The 26,983-nt window shown below is 52.9% G+C and overlaps 2 protein-coding genes across 2 annotated transcripts in view; both read left to right on the top strand.

Moving 5' to 3' along the window:
* CFAP73 (cilia and flagella associated protein 73) overlaps positions 1–26,983 on the top strand; it is a 198,874-nt gene that overhangs the window by 91,340 nt on the left and 80,551 nt on the right. The gene's annotated exons all lie outside the window — the stretch shown is intronic.
* Positions 6,855–26,983, top strand: part of DTX1 (deltex E3 ubiquitin ligase 1) — a 41,526-nt gene continuing 21,397 nt past the window's right edge. The window contains exons 1-2 of the mRNA XM_050749730.1: positions 6,855–7,090; positions 7,596–8,597. Coding sequence (XP_050605687.1) covers positions 8,339–8,597 — 259 coding nt within the window. The 5' untranslated portion in view covers positions 6,855–7,090; positions 7,596–8,338. The remainder of the gene's footprint in view (positions 7,091–7,595; positions 8,598–26,983) is intronic.

Consider the following 26,983-nt stretch of genomic DNA (forward strand, 5'->3'; position numbering starts at 1 on the left):
GCTGCACTCACTTCCTCCAGCTTGCCATTCCTACAGCATGTCAAGCACCCTCCCACCTAGCGGCCTTTGCACCTGCTGTGCCCTCTACCCTGTGCCCTCTTCCTCAGATCTCCCCTTATTCACTATTCTCTCCTTCAAGTAATGGCTTAGATGTCACCTGGGAGTACCTTCCCTGACCAGCTGATTAAAGTTGCAACCCCAGTCTGGACAACATGGCCAAACCCCGTCTCTACAAAATAAACAAAAATTAGCCGGGTGTGATGGTGCACACCTGTAGTCCTAGCTACTCGGGAGGCTGAGATGGGAGGGTCAATTGAGCAAGTGAGGTTGAGGCTGCAGTGAGTTGTGATCATGCCTCTGCACTCCAGCCTGAGCAAGAGAGCAAGACCCTGTCTCAAAAGAAGAAAAACAGCAATCATATCTCCACCCCCAGCATGATCTGGATGATCTAGCCCCTCCCTGCTTACTCGCTTATTTCTTTAATCTTGATCAACAAAAAAAGGGGGTTAATAATACTTTCATCATCTTTTAATTAATTGGTTAATTTTAAGAATGGCTGGGCAAGGCCAGGCGCGGTGGCTCAAGCCTGTAATCCCAGCACTTTGGGAGGCCGAGACGGGCGGATCATGAGGTCAGGAGATCGACACCATCCTGGTTAACAAGGTGAAACCCCGTCTTTACTAAAAAATGCAAAAAAAAACTAGCTGGGCGAGGTGGCGGGCACCTGTAGTCCCAGCTACTCAGGAGGCTGAGGCAGGAGAATGGCGTAAACCCAGGAGGCGGAGCTTGCAGTGAGCTGAGATCCGGCCACTGCACTCCAGCCTGGGCGACAGAGCAAGACTCCGTCTCAAAAAAAAAAAAAAAAAAGAATGGCTGGGCACCGTGGCTCACACCTGTAATCCCAGCACTTTGGGAGGCCAAGGCAGGAGGATCACTTGAGCCCAGGAGTTCAAGACCAGCCTGGATAACAAAGGGAGACCCTATCTCTACAAAAATAAAATAAAATTATTTTATGCTGGTACGTGTCTGTAGCCCCAGCTGAGGCAGGAGAATTGCTTGAGCCCAGGAACTGGAGGCTGCAGAGTGCTGTGATCGCACCACTGCACTGAAACCTGAGCAATAGAGCGAGACTCTGTCTCTTAAAAAAGAAGAAGAATGTAATAAACACCAGTGAAACCACTACCCAAACAAAAGCTAGGATCTCCACAGTGACTTACATCTTACCATATGGTCCCCCAACCCCCAGCGCCACGTTCCCCTCTTAATCCTCATTCTAAATCCTGTATTTATTCTTCCCCTGTTTCCCTTTCATACAGTCTATTATCGCATATGTGTGCCTATAATTGTAGTTGCCTTTGACTTTATAAAAAGGGAATATGTTTATGTAAGAGGAAATTTTTCATTGAATATTTTATTTCAAAGCTCCATCCATAGTTCCTTCATGTTGAGTGCCGTGTAATATTTCATCGTGGGAGTTAAACCATAGTTTATTCATTTGCTCTCTCACAGATGGGCATTTGGGTTACTTCCCAGCTTTGGCCACTGTGAATAGAGCTGCTATAAACATCCTTCTACAGGACTCCTGCTGTAAATGGGCAAGAATTTCTCCAAGGTCCATACTCCAGAGTAGAACGGGTGGACTGCAGGGTGTATATGTGCTTAACTATCAGAGATAAAGCTGGGCTGTTTTCCAACATGGTTGCACCAAGTCACGTCCCCACCAGTAATGTCTAAGAGGGCTTAATTTTTCTCCACAGCACTTACATTACATGATGCACTCTATATTTATGCATTTATTTACTTTTTTTCTCCTGCCACCTAGAAGGTCAGCTCTAGGAGAGCAAGTATTTTGTGTCTTTTATTTGTCACTGTATCTTCAGTGCCTAGAATGGTATCTGGCACATAGTAGGTGCTCAGCAAACAGCATCTGATTAGATGAGTAAATGGATGGTTCTAAATGGGCCCTAAAAGCTCACAGTATCGCATATGATTAGCCCAGCTACCTAGAGACAGGCTGACAACCATCTCTCAGTTTTAATCCCTTAAATCCAGGGAAAGAACCATTGGCCAAAGCCTACAAACACCTGGACCCCCCAGCCAACTACATGTTTCTGAGGGTGGGGCTTGAACGTGAGTGATTTGTATGCACTCTGCAGGAGATTCTCACGTGAATCCAGCGTGGGACCCAGCGCTCTGGGGTGGGGAGGGCGTTCATCTCACCATCTCGCCCATAGATGCTCAAGCTGCTTTCAACTCCGGCTGTATGTGAATTTCAGAGCAAGACCCCGGAAAGAATCTGTGCTCACCTGGAACCAGCCTCTGGCTGGTGATGGGGAGACACTGCTCCCAGGAGCCATGACCTGGACACGCGGCCACGAGAGCAGTGCCCAGCCTAACCTCACGCCCGCAGACCGTCCTCGCTGAGGAAGGCTGGCTGTGGATACCACCCTTCTGAGGCTTCTCCAATTCCACCACCCATTCTCAGCAGGCAGCAAAAGACCTTTCACCACTCCCACCCCACCAGGGTCCTGCAGGCCCAAGGAACACTCTGACTTCCAGGGGCCCCATTTCAGTCCCCAGAGACACCTAAACAGTCCTTCTCACTCTGTTTCCTGTTTTCCACTTAAACTTTTTCTCAGCTGCTGAAGGGGAGGTCACAGCTGGTCTGCACAGAACGATGTAGAGGGCTGGCGAGAAGGGCTCAAAAGAGCCTAACCTACTCGGCTCCACAGGCTGGGGACAGGGGTGGCATGTGTCTCCCAGGGCTCATACCCTAATTGCACATGCCCCTAATACCGCCTTCAGTGTCACTCATTTTGTTTTGTGTCCCCTTCCAGACTCTCCTGTACCTAGACCAGGGCTGGACATACAGTAGGTACTCAATAAAGTCTAGTTAATTCCAGGCTCTTTCCAACACAAATCAAATCACATCAAATTTTTAGTAACTCCCCATGACTCTTAGGATAAAATCACAAATCCATACTGGGTCTTCCAAGGCCCTGTATGGTAGCCCTGCCTCATCTGGCCCCAGGCTCACCCCTCTTCTTTCTCAGTGGTTACTTGGTCTCCTTTCTGTTGCTCTAACACACCAAGCTCTTTCCCACCTCTGGGCCTTTGCACATTCCTGTTTCCTCTGATGTAATCATTCCCCCTCCTACCCCACTCAGCCACATTAAGACCTGTGAATCCTTCAGGGAGTAGCTGAAACATCAACTCCTCTGAGAAGCCCTCCCTGATTTCTTAGACCTGATAGGACCCCTGTTAGATGTCCTCATGATATCCTGAACTTTTACTTCATAGTCTTAGCAAAAGTTTGGAATTACACTTTGTGTGATTCTTTGATTCATGTCTGACTTTCTCAGTAGACTCTGAGACCCAGGATGGCAGAGGCCATGCTGCTTGGGTTATATCTGTATCTCAGTTCATAGCCCAGTGCCTGGCACATAGGAGGGCATCTGGTAGTTTTTGGATGGATGGATGGATGGATGGATGGATGGATGGATGGATGGATGAATAAGTGGATAAGAGGAAGGAAGGGGCTGGGTGCGGTGACTCACACCTGTAATCACAGCACTTCGGGAGGTCGAGGTAGGCGGATCATGAGGTCAGGAGATCGAGACCATCCTGGCCAACGTGGTGAAACCCTGTCTCTACTGAAAATACAAAAATTAGCTGGGCGTGGTGGCACGTGCCTCTAATTGCAGCTACTTGGGAGGCTGAGGCAGGAGAATCGCTTGAACCAGGGAGTCGGAGGTTGCAGTGAGCTGAGATTGCGCCACTGCACTCCAGCCTGGTGACAGAGCAAGACTCCATCTTAAAAAAATAAATAAACAAAAAGAGGAAGAAAGGAAGGAAGGGAGAGACAGAGGAGGGGAAGGAAGGAAGGTGGGAAGTTTCATACATGAATGCATAGATGAATGGATGAATAAATGGATGGATGGATGGATGGATGGATGGATGGATGGATGATGGCTGGGTGGGTGTATGGATGAATGGATGACGCATGAGTGGGTGGATGGATGAATGACTGGATAGATGGGTGGGTGGGTGGATGGATGGAGGATGGGTGGATAGATGAATGGATAGATGGGTGGATGGATGAGTGGATGGTGGATGGCAGGACAACAAAAAAAATGAGTTCGTGTCTTTCTGCCATCTTTCTGAGCTGCTATAATGGTGCATGTGAACGTCCTGGCCAATGCTCTCAATAGCATCAACATGCTGAGAAGAGAAGCAAACACCAGGTAGTTTTAGGTTGTGTTCCAAAATCGTCATCTAGTTTCTAAGTGTGATAATGCAACTTAGTTTATATCAGTGACTTTGAAATCATCAATAATCACAGAGCTAGAAAAATCACTGTGGACCTCACAGGCAGGTTAAACAAGTGTACAGTGACAAGCCCCAGGTTGATTTGCAACTCAAAGATCTAGAAAAATGGTACCCCTATCTCCTTTGGTTTCATTGTCCTGACAACCTCAGCTGGTATCAGGGACCATAAGGAAGCAAGACAAAAACACATAAGGGGGAAAATCCTGGGATTGTTTTTCTAGGGATGTAATAAATTTATATAAATAAAATGCCTCAATGGATCAAAAAAAAAAAAAAAAAACAGTTCATGATTGATTGCTTTTGTCCTATTGACTTCCTCATTGGCATCTGAGCCATCCCTCCAGTGAATTGTGGGCTCCTTGGTGGCCAAATTCCTTCCCTCTCCTTGGAAATCTTTTCTCCCCAAGTTCCCTGGGAGCAGTTTTGCATTCCCAGATGTTCCAAACCCAGTTGAGAGGGGCCATTAAGGGCCACACTGCACCAGATCCTCAGCTGGATGCCATCCATTAGTCACTCAACAAACACAGAGGCAGCATGGTGCTATGGGAGGTGCAAAAGCATTTGGGACACAGATCCTAGCTCTGCCACTTACTCCCTGTGGGAACTTGGGTAAGCTACTTAGCCTCTCTGAGCTTCAGGAGGTTTTCTGTTTCCATGTGTAAAATGAGGACAATATTACCTTCCTTGTGGGGCAGTTGTGAAGAGTAGTATTACATAAGTGCCTGGCACATAATAGGCACTCAGTAAATGACACCCTTATGTAATGGGCACCAGCCATACCACACCAAGATGAATATGATGGCTATCTCACTCTAGCAGGGACAGATTTCATTTAAGAGGCTAATTGTGACACAGGGTGTCATGTCAAGTTATGGGCAAAGGAACACAGAGGAAGATGGGATGAATTCAAGAAAGGCTTCCTGGAGGAGGTGACATTTAATCAGACCTTAAATAGCATTTGACAGGAAGTCCAGAGACTTGTGTTCTTTTTTACAATTTGCTGCTAAATCACCATGCGACCTTGAGTCAATCTCTTCTCCACTGTGGGGTCCCCAGATCCTTCTATAACATAAGGTGGTTGAGCATCTGCTCTGAACCTGTTCAGTCATAGTATCCTGGGAGAAGAATCTGCTGACAGCCAGTGCCCTTCTTCCCAGACACACAAGACACACAACGCCTAGACACACAAGTTTGCCTGTAATGGGAGAGGGGGACTTCATGGACCCCAGAAGGCCATCCATGGACCCTAGGCTAAAATCCCGGAAGGCCATCCATGGACCCTAGGCTAAAATCAGTGATCCTGTGGGAGTATTGTCAGTACTGTCATACTGCAGACTTGGCCCTGCCGTATGCAAAGCCTCTCTCTGTAGTCTGCAGCAGGAGAAAGAAAGCAGAATCATTGACCCAATATGAAAAAGCCCATCCAACACTGGGCTGCTGGTCAGAGCAGGGGCCTGGGGAGGGGAGGTCCCTCCAGCAGGCCGGAGAGCCAGAGCTGGGTTCTGGGAAAGCACCCCTGAGCAGCCTGCCCCTGCCCCTGCCTAGTGTATCACCATCTGCCCTGGGGAGGCAGGCGTGGGCTGCTCTGGGCAGGCGCCCAAACAGGTCACTGACCTCCGTCAGCCACCCAGGCTAGAGTTCCCGGATGCATCCTTCATCTTCCCCAATCTAAACACCCAAAGGCCCCGGGTGGTCCACCCCCCTCCCAGCCGACGTGTGTCTCAGCTGCATCCAGCTTGCTGGAGGAGAGAGGAACCGGCCATCCCATTAACACTTGAGTCGCTGCCATTTCCAGTCTTCCCTTCCATCCAACCAATGCTCACCCACCATTTATTGAGCACTAGTTGTTTGCAGGTGGCTGTGAATGACATGGCAGAAGGCCTGCCCTTCTCTTCCTCCAGGTTCTCACCTCCTGGCCAGGGTCCCCTCCCCTGGTCCCACCCCCTCTCACCTGGAGCAGGTGGGTGCTTTGGGGGAAGTGGGCTTAGGGCTGGGAACTGGGTACTGGCAGGAGATTCAGATTGGGGTTGGTGTCTGGGCACCGCTCTAAGCTTCTGTGATCCTGGGCCTGGGTCTTACTCTCTCTGGCTTCAGTCTCCTCATCTGTACTCTTCAGATTCCACGGTTCTATCTGAGTCTGAATCAGGCCTTGTCAGCACCCTCCCGCCCCCAGGAATAGTTAGAGGAGGAAAGGAGGCTAGCTCTGAATGCTTCAAGATCTTTCTTTAGACAGTCTCTGGATCTTATTCATTCATTCAAGCATTTATTGAGCACCTACTCAGTGCCAGGCCCTAGACTGGGAGACTGGAAATAAAGATGACAAAGATTCAAGTCGGCGACTCCTAAACACCCCACTCCCTGCCTCAAGCCCTGCTTGGGGTCAGAAGGCCCCTTGGGTTCTCGGGAAGGCCTGGCCGAGGATTTGGGGCGCCCTGAGACTCGCGTGTCAGCGCCGATGGCGCTCAGGGCCGCGATCTGTCTCCTCCCCTTCCTCCTCCTCCGCCCCCTCCCCTCTCCCTTCCCGAGCACTGCCGAGGCCGCCTCCCACCCGCGGGATCCCGGCGGCCGCCAGCCAGCTCCTGCGTCCGTCCGTCGGCCGAGCAGTCTGTCCACGCGCGGAAAGCTCGGCGCGGCGGCCGAGGGCCCTGGGAGGGAACGGGCGCGGAGGCAGAACCGCGGCTCCCTCCCACTCCGGGGGGAGCCCAGAAGGCGGCGGTGCTGGAGCGCGAGCCGGAGCCGGAGCCGGAGACGAAGAGAGGCGGTGAGAGCGCGGGTGCTTAGGGACCCCACCCCCGGCTCCAGCTGGGGGCCCGCGAGCGGCTCGGCGACGTCTGAGCTGGGGAAGGGGGGCTGTTATCCCCAGGGCGGGAGGCAGAGACGGTCCAGCTCCTGGATTCGCCCCCTCCGCGACGCGACCCCCGAGGGGCCCTGGGCCGCGCCTGCAGCTCCGTTCATCCCCTAGCTTCCCGACGCATCCCCGCGCACCCGGCATACCCCCCGGCAGGGTGAGGGCCCCAGGGGAAGGGAAGGCTCTGGGAGCGAAGGAGGGCACCCCCCAGGCGGAGAGTCTCTGAAAACCGCGCCCCCGGCCCCAGCCCTCCCTCCAGGCCTGCCCCAAGGGAAAGCGGGCGGGGCGACCCCGTACGCCCCCCTTGCTGTCCCCCTTCGGTCCCCCATTGTTCTCAGCCGAATGATCTCCTGGGAATGGGGGAGGGGGTGCTGAGCTCTCCTCTTAAAGGGCCCTCTCCCCTCTTGTCTCCTGGCAGGTCGCGAGCACGAGTGGGGTGGGGCGTGCCCACGGGCCCCCGCCCCCCTCGTCCCCCTCGTCCCCCAGCCCAGCTCCGGAGCCGCAGTCCAGGCGCACCCCCTGGGGGTCCGCGCCGCACCCCTTCCCCGTGTGTTCTGCAGCCACCCAGGCCTTCCAGGACACCGTGGAGAGGGAACAAGGGGGCAGGGACGCCCCCATCAGCAGGAGCCGTCGGAGAAGGGGGCCCGGACTGGAGGGAGGCAAGAAGCCCCACTGAAGCCAGGCGCAGGGTCTGGGACGCGGTTGGGAGTGCAGAGGGCTGACTGAGAGCCGCAGGAGCAGCAGGCTGTGGCCCAGGCCTCCTGGGTGACAGGCCCTGTCTGGCGGGGAAGAGGGACCAGAGACAACACTGAAGAGGCTGGACCTAGAACGGGGGCGGCTGCCTCACTCCCTACCTGAGCCAGCCGAGGGGGCCAAGGACTTTAGAGCTGTTTCCTCCGGCATAAGAGAGACACTTGCTTTCCAGGGCAGCACCCTTTATCCGAGAAGGCTCTGCAGGGAAGAGGTCTTTGCAGCCTGGATGGCCACCCCACGTTCCTTTAACGGAGGCCTCTAGGCCTCAGAGAGAACCCAGAGTTAGAAAGGAGGCCAGACGGTCCTTGCTGTCCCCCTGGGGAGAGAGGAAGTTGCCGCCTGCTGCCAGGCCCAGGAGTAGCTGGGCCTGCAATAGTGGGGGACCTGGCCCCTGAGGCAGTGGCGGCCATGTCACGGCCAGGCCACGGTGGGCTGATGCCTGTGAATGGTCTGGGCTTCCCACCGCAGAACGTGGCCCGGGTGGTGGTGTGGGAGTGGCTGAATGAGCACAGTCGCTGGCGGCCCTACACGGCCACCGTGTGCCACCACATTGAGAACGTGCTGAAGGAGGACGCTCGCGGCTCCGTGGTCCTGGGGCAGGTGGACGCCCAGCTTGTGCCCTACATCATCGACCTGCAGTCCATGCACCAGTTTCGCCAGGACACAGGTGAGCAGACTCCCCACCCACCCCATGCCACCCGCCCTGCTGAACCACCACTACCTTGCAGCGTGGGCTGCAGAAAATCCCAGTAAATCTGATCCCAAATCCCTTCCCTATCTCCCTGCCTCACCTCCAGAAAAACAGGGCAGTCTAACCTTGTCCAGTTTAAGACTTGGATTCCAGTACAGCCTCTGAGCAAGTTGTAGGGCCTTGGGCAAGTTGCTTCCTCTCTCTGAGCCTCAGTTTCCTCATCTGCATAATGGGTAGATCAATATCTCTCACAGCTGAGTGAGGATTAAATAAAATGGTGCTCACTGAGCACAGAATCTAGAATAGCAGTAGCATGTGATTGTAGAATAAGGGCTTCACATGCACTTCCTCATTTGATTTTTTCCAAGAATCACAGGCAGTAAGTCTGTTTATTGTTGTATTATTATGAGTCCCATTTTATAGATGAAGAAACTGAGTCTCCCAGAAGCTGAATGATTTAAACTCAGAGCTGGCATTTAAACCCAGGTGGTTGAATTCCAGAGCCAAAACTCTTAACTGGTATCCTGTACTGGCTCCAAGTGTTGGTTTGGGGGGTGGAGTCCTGCTGGTGGTAATTAATTGGGGATGGGGGGCGTTGGTGGTGTTGATGGTGGGGGGGTGGCAATGATGGAGGAGACAGTGTTAGCAGTTGTGTTGGTGGTGACTCAGTGATAGTATTGATGGTGGTGGGGTCTTGGTGATAATGGAGGGATGGATGATGGTGACGTGGCAGTGTTGGTGATGTCAGTGCTAGCGTTAACCCTGGAATTCATTGGTGTTGGTGACATTGACAGTTGTGTTGGTGGTGGTGCTGGAAGTGGTGTGATGGGGTGGTGATGATGGAGAAAATGATGTTGGTGGCAGTCTTCGTGGCCATGTGGTGTGGCTGGTAGCCCTGTGTGTGGATGTTACTTCGTGGTATTGGTGATCCTGTTGTGGTTGTAATGATGGTGATGTTGATGGTTGTATTGGTGGTAATGTGATAGGTGATGATGGTGATAAAAACGATGAGGTCCCACTCTCAGGCCTACTCTCTTTTGTTCTGGAGATTTGTCATTGTTTGGGAGATCTCCCTGAGTCATTGCCCGGTGGCACCTGTGACAAGCTTCGTCGGCAGTGGGGAGTGGTGGGATCCTGCCGTGTAGAAGCAGCCTAGAAATCCTTGGCACGTTTGACCCCCCAAGGACCAGCTGATGGGGTTTGGGGAAGTCCCTACGAATTCCTGGATGTCAGAACCACACGTAATAACCCCAGGCTAGTAGGGTGCTCTCCTTCTCTCTAGAGCTGTGCCAACCAATACGGTAGCCACCAACCACATGTGGCTACTTAAATTTACATTAATTAAAACTAAGTAAAATGTAAAATCCAGTTCCTCAGTCTCACTAGCCACACTTCAAGTGCTTGTAGCCACATGAGTCTCGTGGTACCTTGTGGGCCAGTGTAGATCCAGAACATTGCGTTATTGCAGACACTTCTATTAGACTGTGCTAGTTAGAAAGAAGGCCAGCCTTTCTAACTAGCACAGTCCAATAGAAGTTTCTGCAATGATTGGACGTTCCAATAGTCTAGAACATTGCTTGGTACCCACAGGGTGCTTACCATGTCTAGAAACACAGGTGAATTCATAACAAATGGCTTATGGATGGTACAGATTAGTACATCTATGTTTCCGTAACTCCAGGCATTGACCACCATCACTGGTGGTACCAATTGTTTGTGCATTCCATCATATGATTATTTATTGATCTCTGCTGTGTGTCCATTTCTGTGCTAAGCACTGGAGTACAGCAGGGAGCAAGACAGAGTCGTCAGTCGAGGTTTCCTGCTGGAGGACCTACGCTGAAGTTCCCGGTGTGGTCAGGAAGCAAGCAAACATACCACCGCAGAGACAATCAGTGGCAGATCTGAAAGCATGAACTAAACCCGGCCCAGAGGTACTCAGGGAAGGCTAGCCTGAGAAAGTGATGTTTGAACAGAGATCTGAAGAATGATTGAGGGCACCAGTGTCCCTGGCAGAGGGCACAGCCAGTGCGAAGGCCCTGGGGTGGGAAGGAGCAGAGGACATTTAAGTCCGTTCTGTTTGAGATGCATCTCCCACCAAGGGGAAGATGGAGCAAGACGCAGCTGAGCAAGGGCCAGATGTACAGGCCTGGACAGCCATGCAAAGAACTTTGAATTTGATCCAGAGAGTAGAAGTCATCATTAGCTCCATGTGCGCATTCTTCCAGAGAGGCACCAAGGACCTGACGGAGGAATGGGAAGTGTTGCACCTTGCCCACCCCGTTCTCTTTTCTCCTAGGGGTAGAGGGCAGGGCTGTGAGGGCAGAAGTGGGTGGACATCACTGCTTGCTAGGAGGTCTGCTGTTCTGCAGGTTCAGAGCTAATGCTGGGTGCAGCGATCCTCCAGGACCTAGCTGGGTGGGGGATGGGCGCCGGGGTCCTTAGAAGCAGGGACAGACTCCCCACAAGGCTGCCACGTTGGCAACTTTACCTTTGATCCTCTTATCTTTGGGGGAACCCCCATTTCTATTCCTAGCATCCCCTTATGTTCCCGAGTACCCAGACTTGCACACTCCCCTTTCATCAGGCCTCATTCTCTCAATAGTACCCCTTTTATGGTTCAGCCTCACTGGATCCCCCAGAAGTTCAGCTCCGGTCACTTCCCCTCACCCCCTCCCCAGAGCTGTTCACTCCACACCTGCCCCCTGTTTGCCGGAAAAGGGAAAAAAAAACACTCATTCCTAAATGGACTCCTGGGAGCCTGCCAGGAACCCCTCCCACCCCAACCAGAGAGGGAGGAAGGCCTGGAAACCTATTGCGATTGGCAGGAGACCTCGGCTGCCTGGGAATCTGCTGGAGAGTGGGGCAAGAGGCTTCCTCACCAGACATGTGAGGGTTTCTCCCCCGCTTTACCCAGGAGCAAAACAATCTCAAGAAAGGACGTCTTGTCCTCATTGGTAACGGACTGGGAAAGAGCCTCAACCGGCAGGGAGCAAACCCGAGTGCCAGTGGTGTGACCTCAGGCCTCTCCAGATCTGTTTCCACATCCATGAAATGGGTGAGAGCATCACTTCTCCAGCAGCGTTCTCAGATTGACAGAGAGAATCTGACTGACTTTATCCCACAAACATCAACGAATTATCTACTGTGCACGTAGCACGGGTTCACCACTGTGTGTATGAGACACCAGCAAGAGATCTTACATCTTTTTTTTTTTTTTTCTTTTTTTGAGACAGTATCTCACTCTGTCGCCCAGGCTAGAGCACTCGGCTCACTGCAACCTCTGCCTACCGGGTTCAAGTGATTCTCGTGCCTCAGCCTCCCAAGTAGCTGGCATTACAGGCAGCTACCACATACCACACCCGGCTAATTTTTGTATTTTTAGTAGAGACAGGGTTTCACCATGTTGGCCAAGCTGGTCTTGAACTCCTGGCCTCAAGTGATCCACCCACCTCGGCCTCCCGATGTGCTGGGATTACAGGTGTGAGCCACCGTGCCCGGCCGTGAATCTTGAAAATATTATATTTCATACACACACACACACACACACACTCCAACACAATGCTGTAAAACCCACAACTCACGTGTATGTGCTGAAATCAACACAAGCTTCTGTCTAGATTTTCTAATTGTAAAATTCTCGATATGTTCATTGAAGCTGAACTTTAATTTGCGGGGAGACAGCCCTAGCTTTGCTAGTTTCCCAATACAGAAGCTGGCTGATTTTTTCTGATCGCGTCAGATAATAAATCTTTTAAGCTTTGTGGGACCCACAGTCTCTGTTGTAACTATTCAACTCTATCAGAACAGAAGAGCAGCATAGACAATATGTAAGTGAACGAGTGTGGCTGTGTTCTAATCAAACTAGTTGTGGACACAGAAATTTGAATTTCATATCTTTTTCACAGGTCATAAAATTTTCCTTCCCCCCCACCAACCATTTAAAAATGTAAAAGCCATTCTTACTTTCTGAGCTGCACAATAGCAGATGGTGGGTGGATTTGACCTGCGTGCTGCAGGTCACTGACCCCCTGCCCTCACATGTTCTTAACCTGAGCATGGGGTAAGACCGTGCTGGTGCCACGGAACACCCAGCATGGCTTCTCCACGCCTCATGGTGTGTGCCAAGGTACACGTGCGTGTGCGTACACACACACAGCACCAGCCTGCTCGCACAATGCTGACACACACATGCCCTGTGTATATGCCTCTCGTGCAGTGCAGCCAGCGGAAGAAAGCCCAGGTGTCAGGCTGGGGCCACAGGGGAGAGGCCAGGCTCTGGCCCCACGGGGGCTGCTGTTTGTTCAGCCGGTGCCCCCTCACCTTTCCCCTGCTGGGCTGTTTTCACTGCTCCCTGCAGGGGGTGAGGTTCCCTTTGAAGCCCTCTAGGTCCAGAGCCCAGAGTCTGGACTGGAAACCGGGGCCCCTCCATGGGGAGGCCTGATGCTGTGACCCTGAGCTGGATGATGTTAGATCCATCACGGTGGTGTCCCAGGCAGAGGGCTGGAGGGAGAGTCAGAGCTGGGCGAGGGATGGGTGGCTTGCTTGCTTTGCAGTACTGAGCCAAGTGCCCGGTTTCCCTCAAAGCTTTCTTTCTTCATTTCCCTCTGTCTCCAACCGTCCCTCCCACAGACAAAGATTGCCACATATGGGAAGCCCAAGGCCAAGGAGTGCTCAGCTGGTGGCTGGGCCGGGCCCAGGAGCTGTCAGGGTCTTGGGGTGAGGGGTTGGCTGCCACCGGCAGTGGGGGAAAGGTTTGAGATTGGCTTTCTGCTCCCAGAGAAGAGGCCACAACTTCCCTGGGGGATCATTTACATCCCCTGCCACTGGGACAGCTGCCTCACCCAGACCCTAAATTTCCCACCCAGTGCACACAGCTGGACAGAGGTGCGACTCAGCCACTTCTGCAGCAGCCCCCAGCTCACTGCCTGGCCTCGTATGGCTGGAGCTGGGGAGGGGCACCTATCTGCCTGGTATCTCCCATGTCGCTCTCCATGTGCTCCTGGAGGGGTGCATGGCAGCCTCCTGCCCACTCTGCTGATGGGAAAGCTGAGGCTGAGGGAGGCCAGCTGGGGACCATCCATAGATGCCATATCCGAGGCTGCAAGCCTGGCCTTTTCTGGTGCCCCCAAGCTGGCCGACAGGTTGGAGTGGCAGGTGCTGGTTGTTTCCAGGATCTTCCAGCCTGCCTCCTTCCCCGGAAACCTTGAGCTTCACTCAGCCCTGGCGCCTGCCCTGAAAGTAAGCACTATCTGAGGACACTTAGGCTGGAGCCCCTTAGGCTGTTACCACCCAGATGGGAGGAGCTTTTCCCATCACCAGGGAAAGCACCTCCGGAATTTAGACACCAACTGGGGACGGTGAGGCCCAGAGAGGGTGAGTGACTTCCCCAAGGTCACACAGCCTACCAGTCCTAAGCTAAAGCCCAGGCCTCCCAGACAGGCCTTAGGGATAGAAAACAAGGTGACATTTAATGCGAGGGCTGAGAGAACCCCCTCCCCCTTCTCTCTTGAGAGCGCTCTTGGGGCTTGTTGTCGGAGTCTAGCCCAAGGCAGGGACAGCCTACACTACCCTGGAGGCCTCCAGGGCTAGCTCCTGGTTACAGGACCCTTTGGGACCCTCTCTCCAGCCTCCTCACTGGAGACTAAGGCTGGCTGTGATGCCAGGAGCAAGAAAGATTATGTGTAGGGGCAGGGAGCGGTCCATCTCTGGTAGCAGCAGGTCCAGCTAATCCACATGTGGGTGTCTCCCCAACCACCAGTCACACTGTCTGTATTTCCACCATTGCAGACCCATGGTCTCTGGCTGCTCAGCTAACTCCAGAAGCTGTTTTGAAACTATAAATTCATCGCTCGTATTTGGTAGTCATTGGTGGCTTCTCAGTACCAGGTCCTGCGATGGGTCTTGGGGACTCAGACAGAAGGACGTAATGCATTTCAGAGTCTAATCTATCCACTTCAGATCAACTTCAGAGCCTAGTGAAGGTGAAGGCAAATGCATATCATGGGAATAGCCTTTGAACCCTCTTACTCATCAGGACAACAGATACAGAACTAAAACCCAGCTTGACCCCTTGCTGGCTGTGTGACCATGGGCAAATTCCTTAACCTCTCTAAGTTTGTTTCCTCCTCTGTAAAATGGGGATAAGAATAGTCCCTAGCTGGGAGGGTTGTCATGAGGATTAAATGAGATATGTAGGTAAAAGCATGGAGGATACAACTTTGCACGTAGTAAGCACTCATGCTCAAGGAAGAAAAAGATTTAAATGCCTCACTAGGGAGATGCAGGGCGCCTTCAGCCATAGGATGTGCACAGTGTATGCCTGGAGCCTCTGAGAGGAGGACTTCCTGGAGGAGGAATCCTTTGAGAGTGTGTGGTTTAGGTAAATAGAATGATGGGAGGAACACTTTCAGGTGGAGGAAACAGCAGGGGTCCTTCAGCAGGGTCCTGGAGGAGGGTCTCAGGCCTGGGTGGCAGAGGGAGGCTGTGATGGGAGATAGGGGATGGGTAGAGGAGGCCTCTTGGGGCCCACTGGGGCCTGGCAGGCTGGGCTGCCAGCTGCTGCCCTTTAGCAGCCAGGCCCCAGGGGACTCACAGCCACACCGCAGGACCAGCCTCATTAATCATGGGCCCTTGGAGCTGGAGCAGGTGGGGCAGGGGCAGCCTCAGGCACTTCCTACAGTCTGTCTGGGTTCCCTTCACCCAGTCAGCAGGCGTCACCCCCTTTTACACATAGTAAAGCTGAAGCTCAGAGGGTGGGGAGCCACCTGCCCACACTGGGAAGAGGTGGATCTGAGATCAGATCCAGGTCTGCAGCTGGGTGGGCAGGGACCTTCCCAGGCTCGCCCAGGCCACCGAGTACCTTGGACAGCACCATCAGCGACCTGCCCACGCCTTCCGGGCTGGGGGTGGGGATGCCCGGGACAGACCCCCCTCGCAGCTCTCTCCCTCTCCCTCTCCTCCCCTGACCCCTTTTTCCTCCTTCTTCCCTCCCTCCTCCTCTCCCACTTCCTCCCATCCCCCGCCTCATCCTTCCAAAGGACCTGTGGAGTCTGACCTGGAGAGGAAGGAGGAGATGGAAGCTGTGATGGGAAGTGTGGGGGCTAGAGTGGGGGAGGTGATGGGGAAGTGACAGGTAGTGGGGCTGTGGAGGGGATGGTGAAGAAGGTGGTAAGGAGTGAAGGGCGAGGGGATGGGAGGGGAGATTATGGAGAGCGTGATTAGAGAGTGACGAGGAGGGGCCAGGAGGGGGAGGCCATGGGGAGGTGAAGGGGATGAAGCAGGACTGCTTACAGTGGCTCCAAGTGCCCATTCAGGCAGTAGGCAATGGGTCTGGGGTCCCTAACTCTCTCCCCAGTGTGATGTTCTTGGGGCATGGGGGTGCCTGGGGTGCTCCCGGGCCTCTGCCCGCCACCTTTGTCTCTCTCCCTGGGCCTCCGTCCTTCCACCTGGCTCTGGAATCACATCCAGTGGTAGCCAGTCCCCAGGACAGCTCTAGGCCCTTAGATAGTCACCCCCCATGAGCCCACCCAGCCTCTGGGTTGACATAGACACCCACCAGCCCCTAGCTGCCTCTGGCTGACATCAACTGAGGACACGGGGCCTGGAACCTGGAACCAGCTGCCTTGGGGAATGCTGCTGGTGAGGGCCAGGCTGTGGGTTCCCGTCCCAGTACCAGCTGCCTACTAAGAATCGTGGGGTGTGTAGGCCAGGTGTGGTGGCTCACGTCTATAATTCCAGCACTTTGGGAGGTCAAGGCAGGTGGATCACCTGAGGTCAGGAGTTCGAGACCAGCCTGGCCAACGTGGTAAAACCCCATCTCTACTAAAAATACAAAAATTAGATGGGCATGATGGTGGGCACCTGTAATGCCAGCTACAGGAGGCTGAAGCAGGAGAATCACTTGAACCCAGGGGGTGGAGGTAGCAGTGAGCCAGTGAGCTGAGATCACGCCATTGCACTCCAGCCTGGGCGACAGAGTGAGACTCCGTCTCAAACAAACAAACAAAAAAAAGACTTTGACCTTAAGTAAACCACACTCTCTCCCTGAGCCTCTGAACCTCTGTTTCCTCACCTGTAATATGGACCTGATGGTAGTACCGAACTCGTGTGATTGTGGTCACTATTCGTTCATTCATCAGGAATTTCATGAGCACCTACTGTGTGCCAGGCACTGTCCGGGCACCAGGAATGTCACAATCAACAGGACAGACACAAATCCCTGCCCTCAAGGTGCTTCTGTTCTGGGGGTAAGGGGTGGGGTGATGATGGGTGTGATACAGGCGCCAAGGAAGTCCCAGCATATAGGATTGTCCCTCACCTTGGGGCCCAGGAGCTGCCGGGCTAGGAACTGAGTCTCCTCCAGGTCCCGCATGGTTGTGTCCTTGCTCGGCCACCCTGGCCAAGCGCCTCTCCCTCTCTGGGCTCCTTCCATCATCCCTCTGGAGCTGCTCCAGGCTGCTACTGCTGCCTGCACAGACAGCAGTGGCAGCCAGTGACGGGGTGCATGAGGGAGTCTGGCACTGGGCCCTGGAGCTGAGCACCCTGAGATGCAGAACAAAGGACGAGGCAATCAAAGGAGGCTGCCAGGACAGTCCTGCCAGCAGCTGCAGCACAGCCACCTCTTGTCCCGATGACCAACTGGGCCTTTGTCCCCTCCCCCTCCAACTGCAAGCAGAGCACGGCAAGAGGAAGCGCAGAGTTTACCTGGAATACCACCTTCCCAGAGCCCTCTGCTTGGCTGGGGTAAGCATCGCCCTCCCCAGCTTCCTCTGTTCTAGGGAACAAAGGTTCATTCGTTCCAAGGTGTTACTCACCTGGCCCTGTGGAAATGACAGTCAGGGAGCCTGGGTCCAAGACCTGTCTCTAATTTGCCAGGTGATCTTGCCCAAGTTTCTCTCTGCAGCTCAGCTTACCAATCTACACAAAGGCTGCAAATTCAGATGCTTACAGGGCCTGGGGAACTAATAGAAGTGTGTGCAGTGTCTGGGAAGGCAGAGGTTTTTTAACTGTCTTGCTCTCCAGTGCCTGGTATGCAGCAGGTGCTCAGTAAATACTTGAAGGCATGAATGGGGCCAGCATAACTCAGCTCCTGCTCACTGTTGCCAAGGAGGCCAATCGTTGTGGCCCCACCCTTGGATATCTGGGGATTTCTGAAATCTGGACTGGTGTGAGTCTGCCCCAATTTTTAAATGTGAGGCCGACTGAAGTGGCTCATGCCTGGAATCCTGGCACTTTGGGAGGCTGAGGCAGAAGGATCACTTGAGCACAGGAGTTTAACACCAGCCTGAGCAATGTAGTGAGACCCCATCTCTACCAAATAAAAATGAAAAAAAAATTAGCTGGACATGATGGCACACACCTGTGATCCCAGCTACTCAGGAGGCTGAGGCTGGAGGATTGCTTGAGACCAGGAGGTGCAGGCTGCAGTGAGCGATGATGGCATCACTGCAATCCACCCTGGGCAACAGAGTGAGATCCTGTCTCAAATAAATAAATAAATGAATAAATATTGGTCACTATTTTAAAAATGTAAATAGCATGTGAGCCAGAACAAAACCATATCTGCCCAGCTTGCAGTCTCCAGCCTAGTCATGAGCAGCATTCAGTTAGGTTCATTCAGATGTATTTGGTTATTCATTCATCCAACATTTTGCAAGTACCTACCTCCCCACACTCCTGACCACAGAGGGATGCCAAGGTGACTGTAAACCAGCCCAGCCTTGGAGAGGCTGCCAGGCTGGAAGGAACACAGACACCTCCGCACCTAGTGAGCTATGTGCTTTGATGGGAGCATTGCGGGTGCAAGGTGCTTTGGCGGCCCCAAGGAGCGAGTGGTTTGCCCTAAGGATGGCAGAGAAGATTCCAAGAAGACAGAGTGCTTGTGCTGAGCCAGAAGATTGAGAAAGAACTCAGCAGGGAGGCCAATAGGGTGGGGCGGGCAGGACACTCCAGACAGATGGAACAGCATATGCAAATACAGAGGCATAACCACACACATGGGGTGTTCAAAGAATAGCTGGGATTTTGGTGTGGCTAGAGAGTGAGGCTGTGCAGACAGCTTGTGATGGGCTTCAGAGGCTACACTAAGGAGCTTAGACTGATTCCTAAGGGCACTAGGGAGCTATTGATAGCTGTTGAGCAGAGGAGTGACACAGCCTTGAGGCTGTGAAAAATCCCTCTGGCTGCCATGTGAGAATGCACTGCGCATTGCAAAGGGTGGACACTGGGACACGGGGAGAGGAGGCCCCTGCAACAGTGCAGGCTAGCACTCTGGTGACATGGGCCAAAGGGCCGACAGTGGAAGTGGGGGAAGTTCAAATCCTGGCTAGATTCAGTCTTCACTTAGTAGCCTAGTAGCTATGTGACTTTGGACTTCAGGCAAATTGCTTCACCTCTCTGTGCCTCACTCAGTGTTTGTACAAGACAGTGATAGTAATAGTTATCATTATTATCATATGTTTATTATCATTATTATCACAACAACCTGCCCCAGTCATTTTGTGGCTGAAGAGTTGACCTACATGAAGCATTTAGAATAGCGCCTGGCACATAGCAGGCCCTCTGGGAGTGTTTATTATTATTATTATTATTATTATTATTGTATTATTATTACAATTATGCCGTTTCACAGATGAGAAAGGAGCAGTTTGGAGGGCTCAGGCGGTGGAGGACTGTCCAGCCCTCTGTCCCCTCCCCCTCCACTTCCTTCTTTGCTGGGGATGTGAATCCCCTGCTGGGTGTGTGGGAAACCAGGTGACCAGAAAGCCCATGGCATATGAGTGCCCGCCTCCGCCTACCAGCAGCTTCCAAGGTGGCAGCCTCTCCGAGTGCCACGCAGCCCCTCCGCCTTCCTTAGGCAGCGCTGCAGACCCCTTCTCCTCCCCTCATCTCCCCACCACCCTGGCCTGGCTTCCAGCAGACCCTGGAGAACCTGGGCTGGCTTCAACCACGAGGAAACCACTAATGGGCCACAGCTTAGCCTGATGAGTCCCAGAGGAGAGTTTGGAGGGAAACAGAACACTGCAGGGTTATCGATCTTGAGGCAGGAGCCGGCGAGGCAACCTGGATCCACAGGCTGCGGCTCGAATCCCAGCCCAGCCAGTGCCCCCAGCCAGACTTCCATGTCTTCTCAGGGAGCCTCAGTCTCCCCATCTGCTCGATGGGGCTAATATTAACACACACCCCTGGGGCTGCTGTGAGGACTGGGAGATGACATGCGTGAGCCCCTAGCACAGTTGCTGGCACTGCGGAGCATTCGGTAAGGTGCTGGGTGCCACTGTTGTCCTTGTTGTGGGAGAGAGATGAGCAGCCATGCAGATGCCAGCTAAAGGGCTATTCCAGAAGGTCAAGTAGCAATCTGGGGTTGGAACCTCAGCCATGTCACTTACTTACCGTGCAACCACTGTGCCTCAGTTTCCTTCCCCAGAACATATGCTCATGAGACTAAGTCAGAGGGAACAGCAAATGAAGCGAGGCGGTGGCCTTGTGTGGGCTTCGGCTGGACCGCTCACAGATGGCATCCGGTGCGCTCCTAACTGCTCCATGCCTCTGTTTTCTCGCCTCTAAAATGGGCCAACAACACCCCCGCCTCCTAGGGGTGCTAAACACACCCTTTAGCTTAAATGAGCTAAACACAGCCTGGGGCAGAAAAGCGTGCTCTTTCAGTGTGGATGGCTGTTAGTATTATGACTTCTGGGTTGGTGAAGGATTCAGTGAAGTCTCTCACTGGGGCCCAGCCACGGCCCAACCCCCGGTCACAGGCCTCAGCCTGTGGTGGGACTCCCCCAGCCCGACAGGATGTCCCATGACTGCCTCCCACGTGCCCCCTTCCCGTCAAGGTCTGGGTGCCCCCAAACTGAGATCATTTCCCTCCGGGAAGCCAACCCCAAAGGGAGGGGTTCCCTGCTGGGCCTTGAAGCTGGCCCAGCCCAGAGAGGAACCATTTAGAAGCTGAGGGACCGGCAGGAGGAAGGCTCAGGGGCTCAGAACCCTCCCCCTTCTCCAGAGTCAGCTGCTTCTTAAGGCTAAGACGTGGGGGCTGAGGCAGCCACATACCCACCTCTAGGCAGTGGGGTCAGATCGGGACCATGCTCTAGGGCAAAAACCTCACATGGCTAAACAACGGAAGGTAAAGCTGAAGTAGTGAGCTCTCCATCGCTGAAAGTATCCTAGGCTGTGCTACCACTTGGTGAGGCTGAATCCCTTGGAACCAGTCCAACCTGGGCCTGCCTTTACTCCACGAGTGTGGCATTATTCCCAGCCCTCTGCTCTCACCCTCCCAAGAGTTCGCCTCTCTCTGGGCCTCAGTTTCCTCATCTGTAAAATGGAAATAGTCCTGGTCCCTCCCTGGAAGCAATGGTGTGAGGATGAAATGGGTGAGTGCAAGGAGATTGCTGCGCGCAGCATGTGCCATACAGTAGGTGCTCAATAAATGCTAGCCTTAGTTTCCCTGATTCTCCGTGATGGTCTCAGCCTCTAGGTTTCCAGCTTCCCTTTCTTTTCATCTCTCAAGCTAGTTCTGTCTCTGACTCCAGCTCTCTTTGTATCTGCTTCAGTTTCCCATGTTGGCCTTGGCCTGTCTCTGACAGTCTCTTGGATCATGTGTGTCTCTCTCTGTCTCTCTCCATCCCGCTGTCACCCTGTCTCTGCCCCAGGCATGAAGCAGTCACTGGCTGCTGTGGCTATGGCCGCCCCCACACCCAGTCTCGGGGGCCCGGCTTGTGCAGTGCTCCAGCTGACACTGACCAAAGCCCCTTTCTCCAGTGCAGCTGGAAGAAGCCTGGAATTTTTCTGCCAAACATTTTTAAGCAACTAGGGAGGGAAGGGGAAGACAACAAAGGCAGAGACACAAAAACAGGCCGAGGCAAGGAGCTTGTGTTTGTCATAGGCCCCTAACTGCCTGGGGGACCCAGGCCCTGTGGCCCGCACAGCAGGGTGCCCTAAAGCCCAGAGTGGGGTGTGTTCTGCTCCGGCCACCAGCCTGAGGCCCAGCCTCTCTCCCAGGCTGAAGAAACTCCAGCCCCTTCTTAGACCCATTGTTCTGGCTGAAAATCTAGGCCACGGCCACTGCGGAGGAGAAGGAACATTTCCACCACTGCTCCCTTGGAAATCTTGAGATCGAAGCCCAGGCAGGTCACCAGGGAACCAGCTGCCCACCCCCTCGGCCTGGTCCGCGGCCAGCCTGGGCCGGAGAGGCGGACGGATGGGCAGGCGGGCAGCGGCGGGCGCTGCAGGGTGCAGGGCCCAGCGGGGAGGACAGCAGCTGCCCTAATTACTCCCGCTCTCCAGGTTCCAATCTTGTTTCAAAAGGACTCCAGGGACACAGCCTTTAATAACTACCAGTAAACAGGCAGGAAAATCGATACCTGGTAAATAGAGCCCTGGAGAGAGGGAGGCCTGGGCTAGCTGGCCCTGACGAGCTCCCAGAGTCCTTTGCTGCAGAGCTGGCCAATGTTGACGTTGAGAATCCTCCTCCCGGCCTGAGGGTCCTCCCCAGGGACCCCTCGACGCTTGGCCTCCACCCTGGGGGCTGCTTGGTCTCCAATCGCCACTCCCTCTCCATCAAGCCCAAAGTTTCCTCTTTCCCACTCCTCCAAGTGCCAAGTAGGTTGCCCGTCTCGGTTGCAGATGCCTTCTTTGTACCAGCCTTTGTGCCTGGTGCTCGAAACATAGTTGTGTATTTGACCTAGTAGTCCTTGTCCTCCCAAAAATCATCTACCAATGAGAATGACTAAGAACAAAAACAAATAATGACAGTGTGAGGACAGACATGCAATAAAAGATTGCTGCGTTTGCCAACTATAGCAACAGAACAGAGAAGCCCGTGTTGGAGGAGATGAGCACATGGAGGGCTTTGTTGGGTAAATAGGAGTTCGCCAAGTGAACAAGGGCTGGGGGAGGATGAGTGTGGGTAACGTACGTAATATCAGCCATTGTAGCTATATTCATTGAGTGCTTACTAAATGCTAAGTGTTCTGCTAAGCATCTTTGCCTATGCATTATCTAATTTTGTTCCCCCAGTAATTCTTTGGGGTAGATATTAATACCCCCATTTTATAGATAAGGGCACTGAGGCTATGTGTGGTGCCAGCCAGTTTTTGCACAAGACCTGAGAGATTTTTTTTTTTTTTTTTTTCGAGACAGAGTCTCGCTTTGCTGCCCAGGCTGGAGTGCAATAGCGCAGTCTCGGCTCACTGCAACCTCTGCCTCCCAGGTTCAAGCGATTCTCATGCCTCAGCCTCCTGAGTAACTGGGATTACAGGCATGTACCACCACGCCTGGCTAATGTTTGTAGTTTTTAGTAGAGATGGGGAGTTTCACCATGTGGGCCAGACTGGTCTCGAATTCCTGACCTCAGATGACCCACCTGCCTCAGCTTCCCAAAGTGTTGGGATTACAGGAGTGAGCCACCGCACCTGGCTCGACCTGAGAGACTCCTGAGTTGTTTGAATCACTTCACTCTGCACCTCCTATCCTGGCCCCTCCCCTGCCAAGCTCAGGACTTGGCACACAGGGGAAGTTAAATAAGGCGGGTTCCCATTGCTTCCCTTCCTATCCTGCACATTTTTCAGGTCATACACTGCCTTCCCCTCACCAGGAGCTCCATGGTGGTACTTCATGCACATCAGCCTTGAAGATCAGTCATCACAACCCCTCAGTTTGCAGGTGGGGAAACCGAGACCCTGAGAGGGGAAGACCAGCACACAAGAGCAGGTGGGAGCAGGACCAGGGTTTTCTCTCTAACGCGTCCCCTCCCGGGCCTGCTGTGGAGGAAGCCCCATCACCAGGGAAGAAATCAATCTGCACACACTCAATTAAAATGATAAATCAGGCATCAGAGTGAGGCTGCCCCAGAGGTGCAGGGGAAGTTTTTGTCTGATTGGCTGGAACATGATAGGCCCCAGGGACCTTATTTCCTGGGGCTGGGCTGCCAGTCCAACCTCTCCACCTCTTCAACCCCGCCCCTCTCATATCAACAGCCATAGCTCCATGCCTCGATTTCTCCAGCTGTCGGGGCCTGTCCAGTTGGCAGGGCACACGGCTAGTCTGTAGCCCTTGTGAGTCTAACAGAGGAGAGGGCAGAGGACAAGCTCTTTCAGCCCTGAGTAGGGACACACCACTGCGGAACAGTCTGAGTTCCCCTATCCGATTGCAGATCCCTGGGCCAGGCACCCAAGGAAGATGCCAATTAACAATGGAAACGCCTTCTAGGTATTGAGGGCCTACTGTGTGCAAGGACTGTGCCAGGTGCTGGGAGTACAAGAGTGAGCAAAGCAGACAAGATCCCTGACTTTGCGGCTGACAGCCTAGAGTGAGGATATGCAGTGTAAAGAATGCATGTAGATTAATACATCTTGCCTGGCTCAGTGGCTCACACCTGTAATCCCAGCACTTTGGGAGGCTGAGGCAACTGGATCACCTGAGGTCAGGAGTTCGAGACCAGCCTGGCCAACATGGTGAAACCCCATCTTTACTAAAAATGCAAAAAAATTAGCTGAGTGAGACATACCTGTAATCCCAGCTACTCGGGAGTCTGAGGCAGGAGAATCATTTGAACCTGGGAGGTGGAGGTTGCAGTGAGCCGAGATCACGCCACTGCACTCCAGACTGGGTGACAGAGCAAGACTCTCTCTCTCTCTCTCTCTCTCCATATATATATGTATATATTCAGGTAATGCCAAGTGCCAGGGAGGAAAATAAAGCAAGCTCAGAGGACAGCAATAGGAGGGCTGCATTTTTAGATGTTTTAGATGTTTGAACACACACCTGTAAGAAAGAAGGGAGGAAACGATGAGAACATATGGGAATGGTGAGGTCATATTCCAGCCAGTGAGAAGGCCCTGAGGCTGGACAGTGCCTGGTGTATTTGAGGAGCAGCAAGGAGGCCAGGGTGGCTGGAATGGAGTGAGTGACAGGGGGAGGTAGGCAATGTCAGAGGAGGACAGGACCCCACAATGTGGGGTTTCGTTGTAGGTCATGGCAAGGACTTTGGCTTTTACTCCAAGTGAGCAGAAGCCCGGGAGGATCTTGAGGAGAGGAAGGATGTGATCTGACTTTCATTGAGCAGGATCCCCCTGGCTGCGGTGTGGGAAATGGATTACAGAGGTAAGGGTAGTATCAGAGGCCAGTCATGAGTCTACTGCAATGGTCCAGGCAGGAGAGAGAACATGGCGTGGACTGGGTGGTGTGAGTGCAGTGGGGAGCAGTGGTCAGATGTGTGTGTGTTTGAAGGTGGAGATGACTGGATTTACAGGCAGATTGGAGGTGGGATATGAGGTAGGAAGTCAAGGATGAGACCAAGGTTTGGGGGTCCAAGGAAGAGCATCCGGAAGGGCAGGAGCTGCCAGGAATTGTGATGTGAAGACTTCGGGAGGAGCAGGTTCGGGGCAGGGGAGAGCAGAGCTGAGTTCAAGGTGTCTGTTAGACCTCTCCAGGGAAGGGTCATGAACCTGGCTTCCAGGGGAGAAGATGGGGCTGAAGATGGCAGATTTTGGAATCATCAGAGTAGACACAGTATTTATCTCAATGGATCCTCTTAGCAACCCCACAAGCCACTGTTGCGATAGCTGGCAATGCAGCAGTCTTTTATTGCATGTCTGCTTGTGCCCATTTTCAAGATGAGAAAACTGGGGCCCAAAGATGTTGAGTTGCCTATGCACAGTCACAGAGCTGGAAAGTCAGAAAGTCAGGACTTGAAGTGAGGTCTGTCTGTCTCCCAGCCCTGGCGTCCCATCCAGACCCTCTGCGGCTGTTCTCACTCACTCCTCCCCTAAACCCTGTGTGAGAGGGAAGGGGTGGGTCATGGATGATCACCCCTCTTTTTGAGATGGGGCCACTGAGGCCTGGGGAGGTTGAAGGGACTTGCCCGCAGTTGAGGAGCAGTCGAGTGTGCAGTGTTTCTGCAGGTGTGCCAAATGAACCCAGCAAAAGACTCACTTCATCAGCCCCAAGACACACAGCAGGCTAAAGGCTCTGAGAAGTCCTGCAGCCTGGACCTTAGGTTATCTCTGGTTAGCCCGGAGTTTCCTGTGGAGCCTTGCTCTCAGGGGAGCACGCAGAGCTTTGGCAAACACGAAGCTGTGGTTGGGAGTAAAGCCTCAGTGCCCTCCTTTATGACAGGGGGCCCACCTGGCAGTCAGCAGGTGTTTGTTGAAGGAAGTAACAAATGAAACAAACAGATGAATGAAAATAACAAATAAGCAAATGAAGGAATGGACCAATGCAGGGATGAGCACAAAGTGTGAATGAATTTTTTTAAAAATGCATCCATTTGTGACCTAATGAATTCATTCATTCATTCAACAAATATTGCTGGAGCACCTGCTGTGTACAGGGGCTGGGGATACAGCAGTAAATAAAACAAAATCCTGACCTTGTGGCTATTACATGCTAGCGAGGGGGAGATGGACAGAAACCAACATAAATGGGTAGAATGTGAAGTATATCTGACGGAGAAAATGGAGCGGGGAAGGAGAGAGGGGAAAGTATGTGGGGGTGCACAGTTTTAAAGAGGATGGTGGTAAATGAAGGAATGTCTGAATGCTTGAATACGGGAGTGGGCTGAAGATGGAGAATACATAAAGGTATCAATTTAAAAAAAAAAGCATAAAGGGCCTAGGGGCAGTGGCTCACACCTGTAATCCCAGCACTTTGCAAGGCAAGGTGGGTGGATCACCTGAGGTCAGGAGTTTGAGACCAGCCTGGCCAACATGGCAAAACCCCATCTCTACTAAAAATACAAGGTGGCACATGCCTGTAGTCCCAGCTACTCAGGAGGCTGAGGCAGAAGAATCGCTTGAACCTGGGAGGTGGAGATTGCATTGAGCCTAGATTGTGCCACTGTGTTCCAGCCTGGGTGATAGAGCAATACTCTGTCTGGAAAAAAAAAAAAAAAGTGGGGCCGGGCACGGTGGCTCACACCTGTCATCCCAGCACTTTGAGAGGCCAAGGCGGGAGGATCGCTTGAGCCCAAGAGTTCAAGACTTAGCCTGGGCAACATAGGGAGACTCTCGTCTCTAAAAAAATAAAATAAAATAAAATAAAAAAGGATGACTGCAGGCAGGAATGAATGACCTAACAAAAGAATCATTGAATGAATGAATCATTGAATAAAGGAATATATGAATATGTGAACTAGGGCGTTGATAAATGAATGAACTAATGCAAGAATTGTTGAATGACTAAATGAACTAGTGCTTGAATTAATGAACGAAGGCATGAACAGATTGGTGAATGAATCATTGAATGAGTGAGCGAACTATAAGGAAGGAGAGGACTGGATGGGGCCTCTGTGCATAGCGTTGGTCTCTGTCTATGCCTGCCCCACCTTATCTTACTGTGGTCTGAAGAACCCCCAAGCC

This window comes from Macaca thibetana, chromosome 11, assembly GCF_024542745.1.
Source record: "Macaca thibetana thibetana isolate TM-01 chromosome 11, ASM2454274v1, whole genome shotgun sequence".
NCBI classification, from domain to species: domain Eukaryota; kingdom Metazoa; phylum Chordata; class Mammalia; order Primates; family Cercopithecidae; genus Macaca; species Macaca thibetana.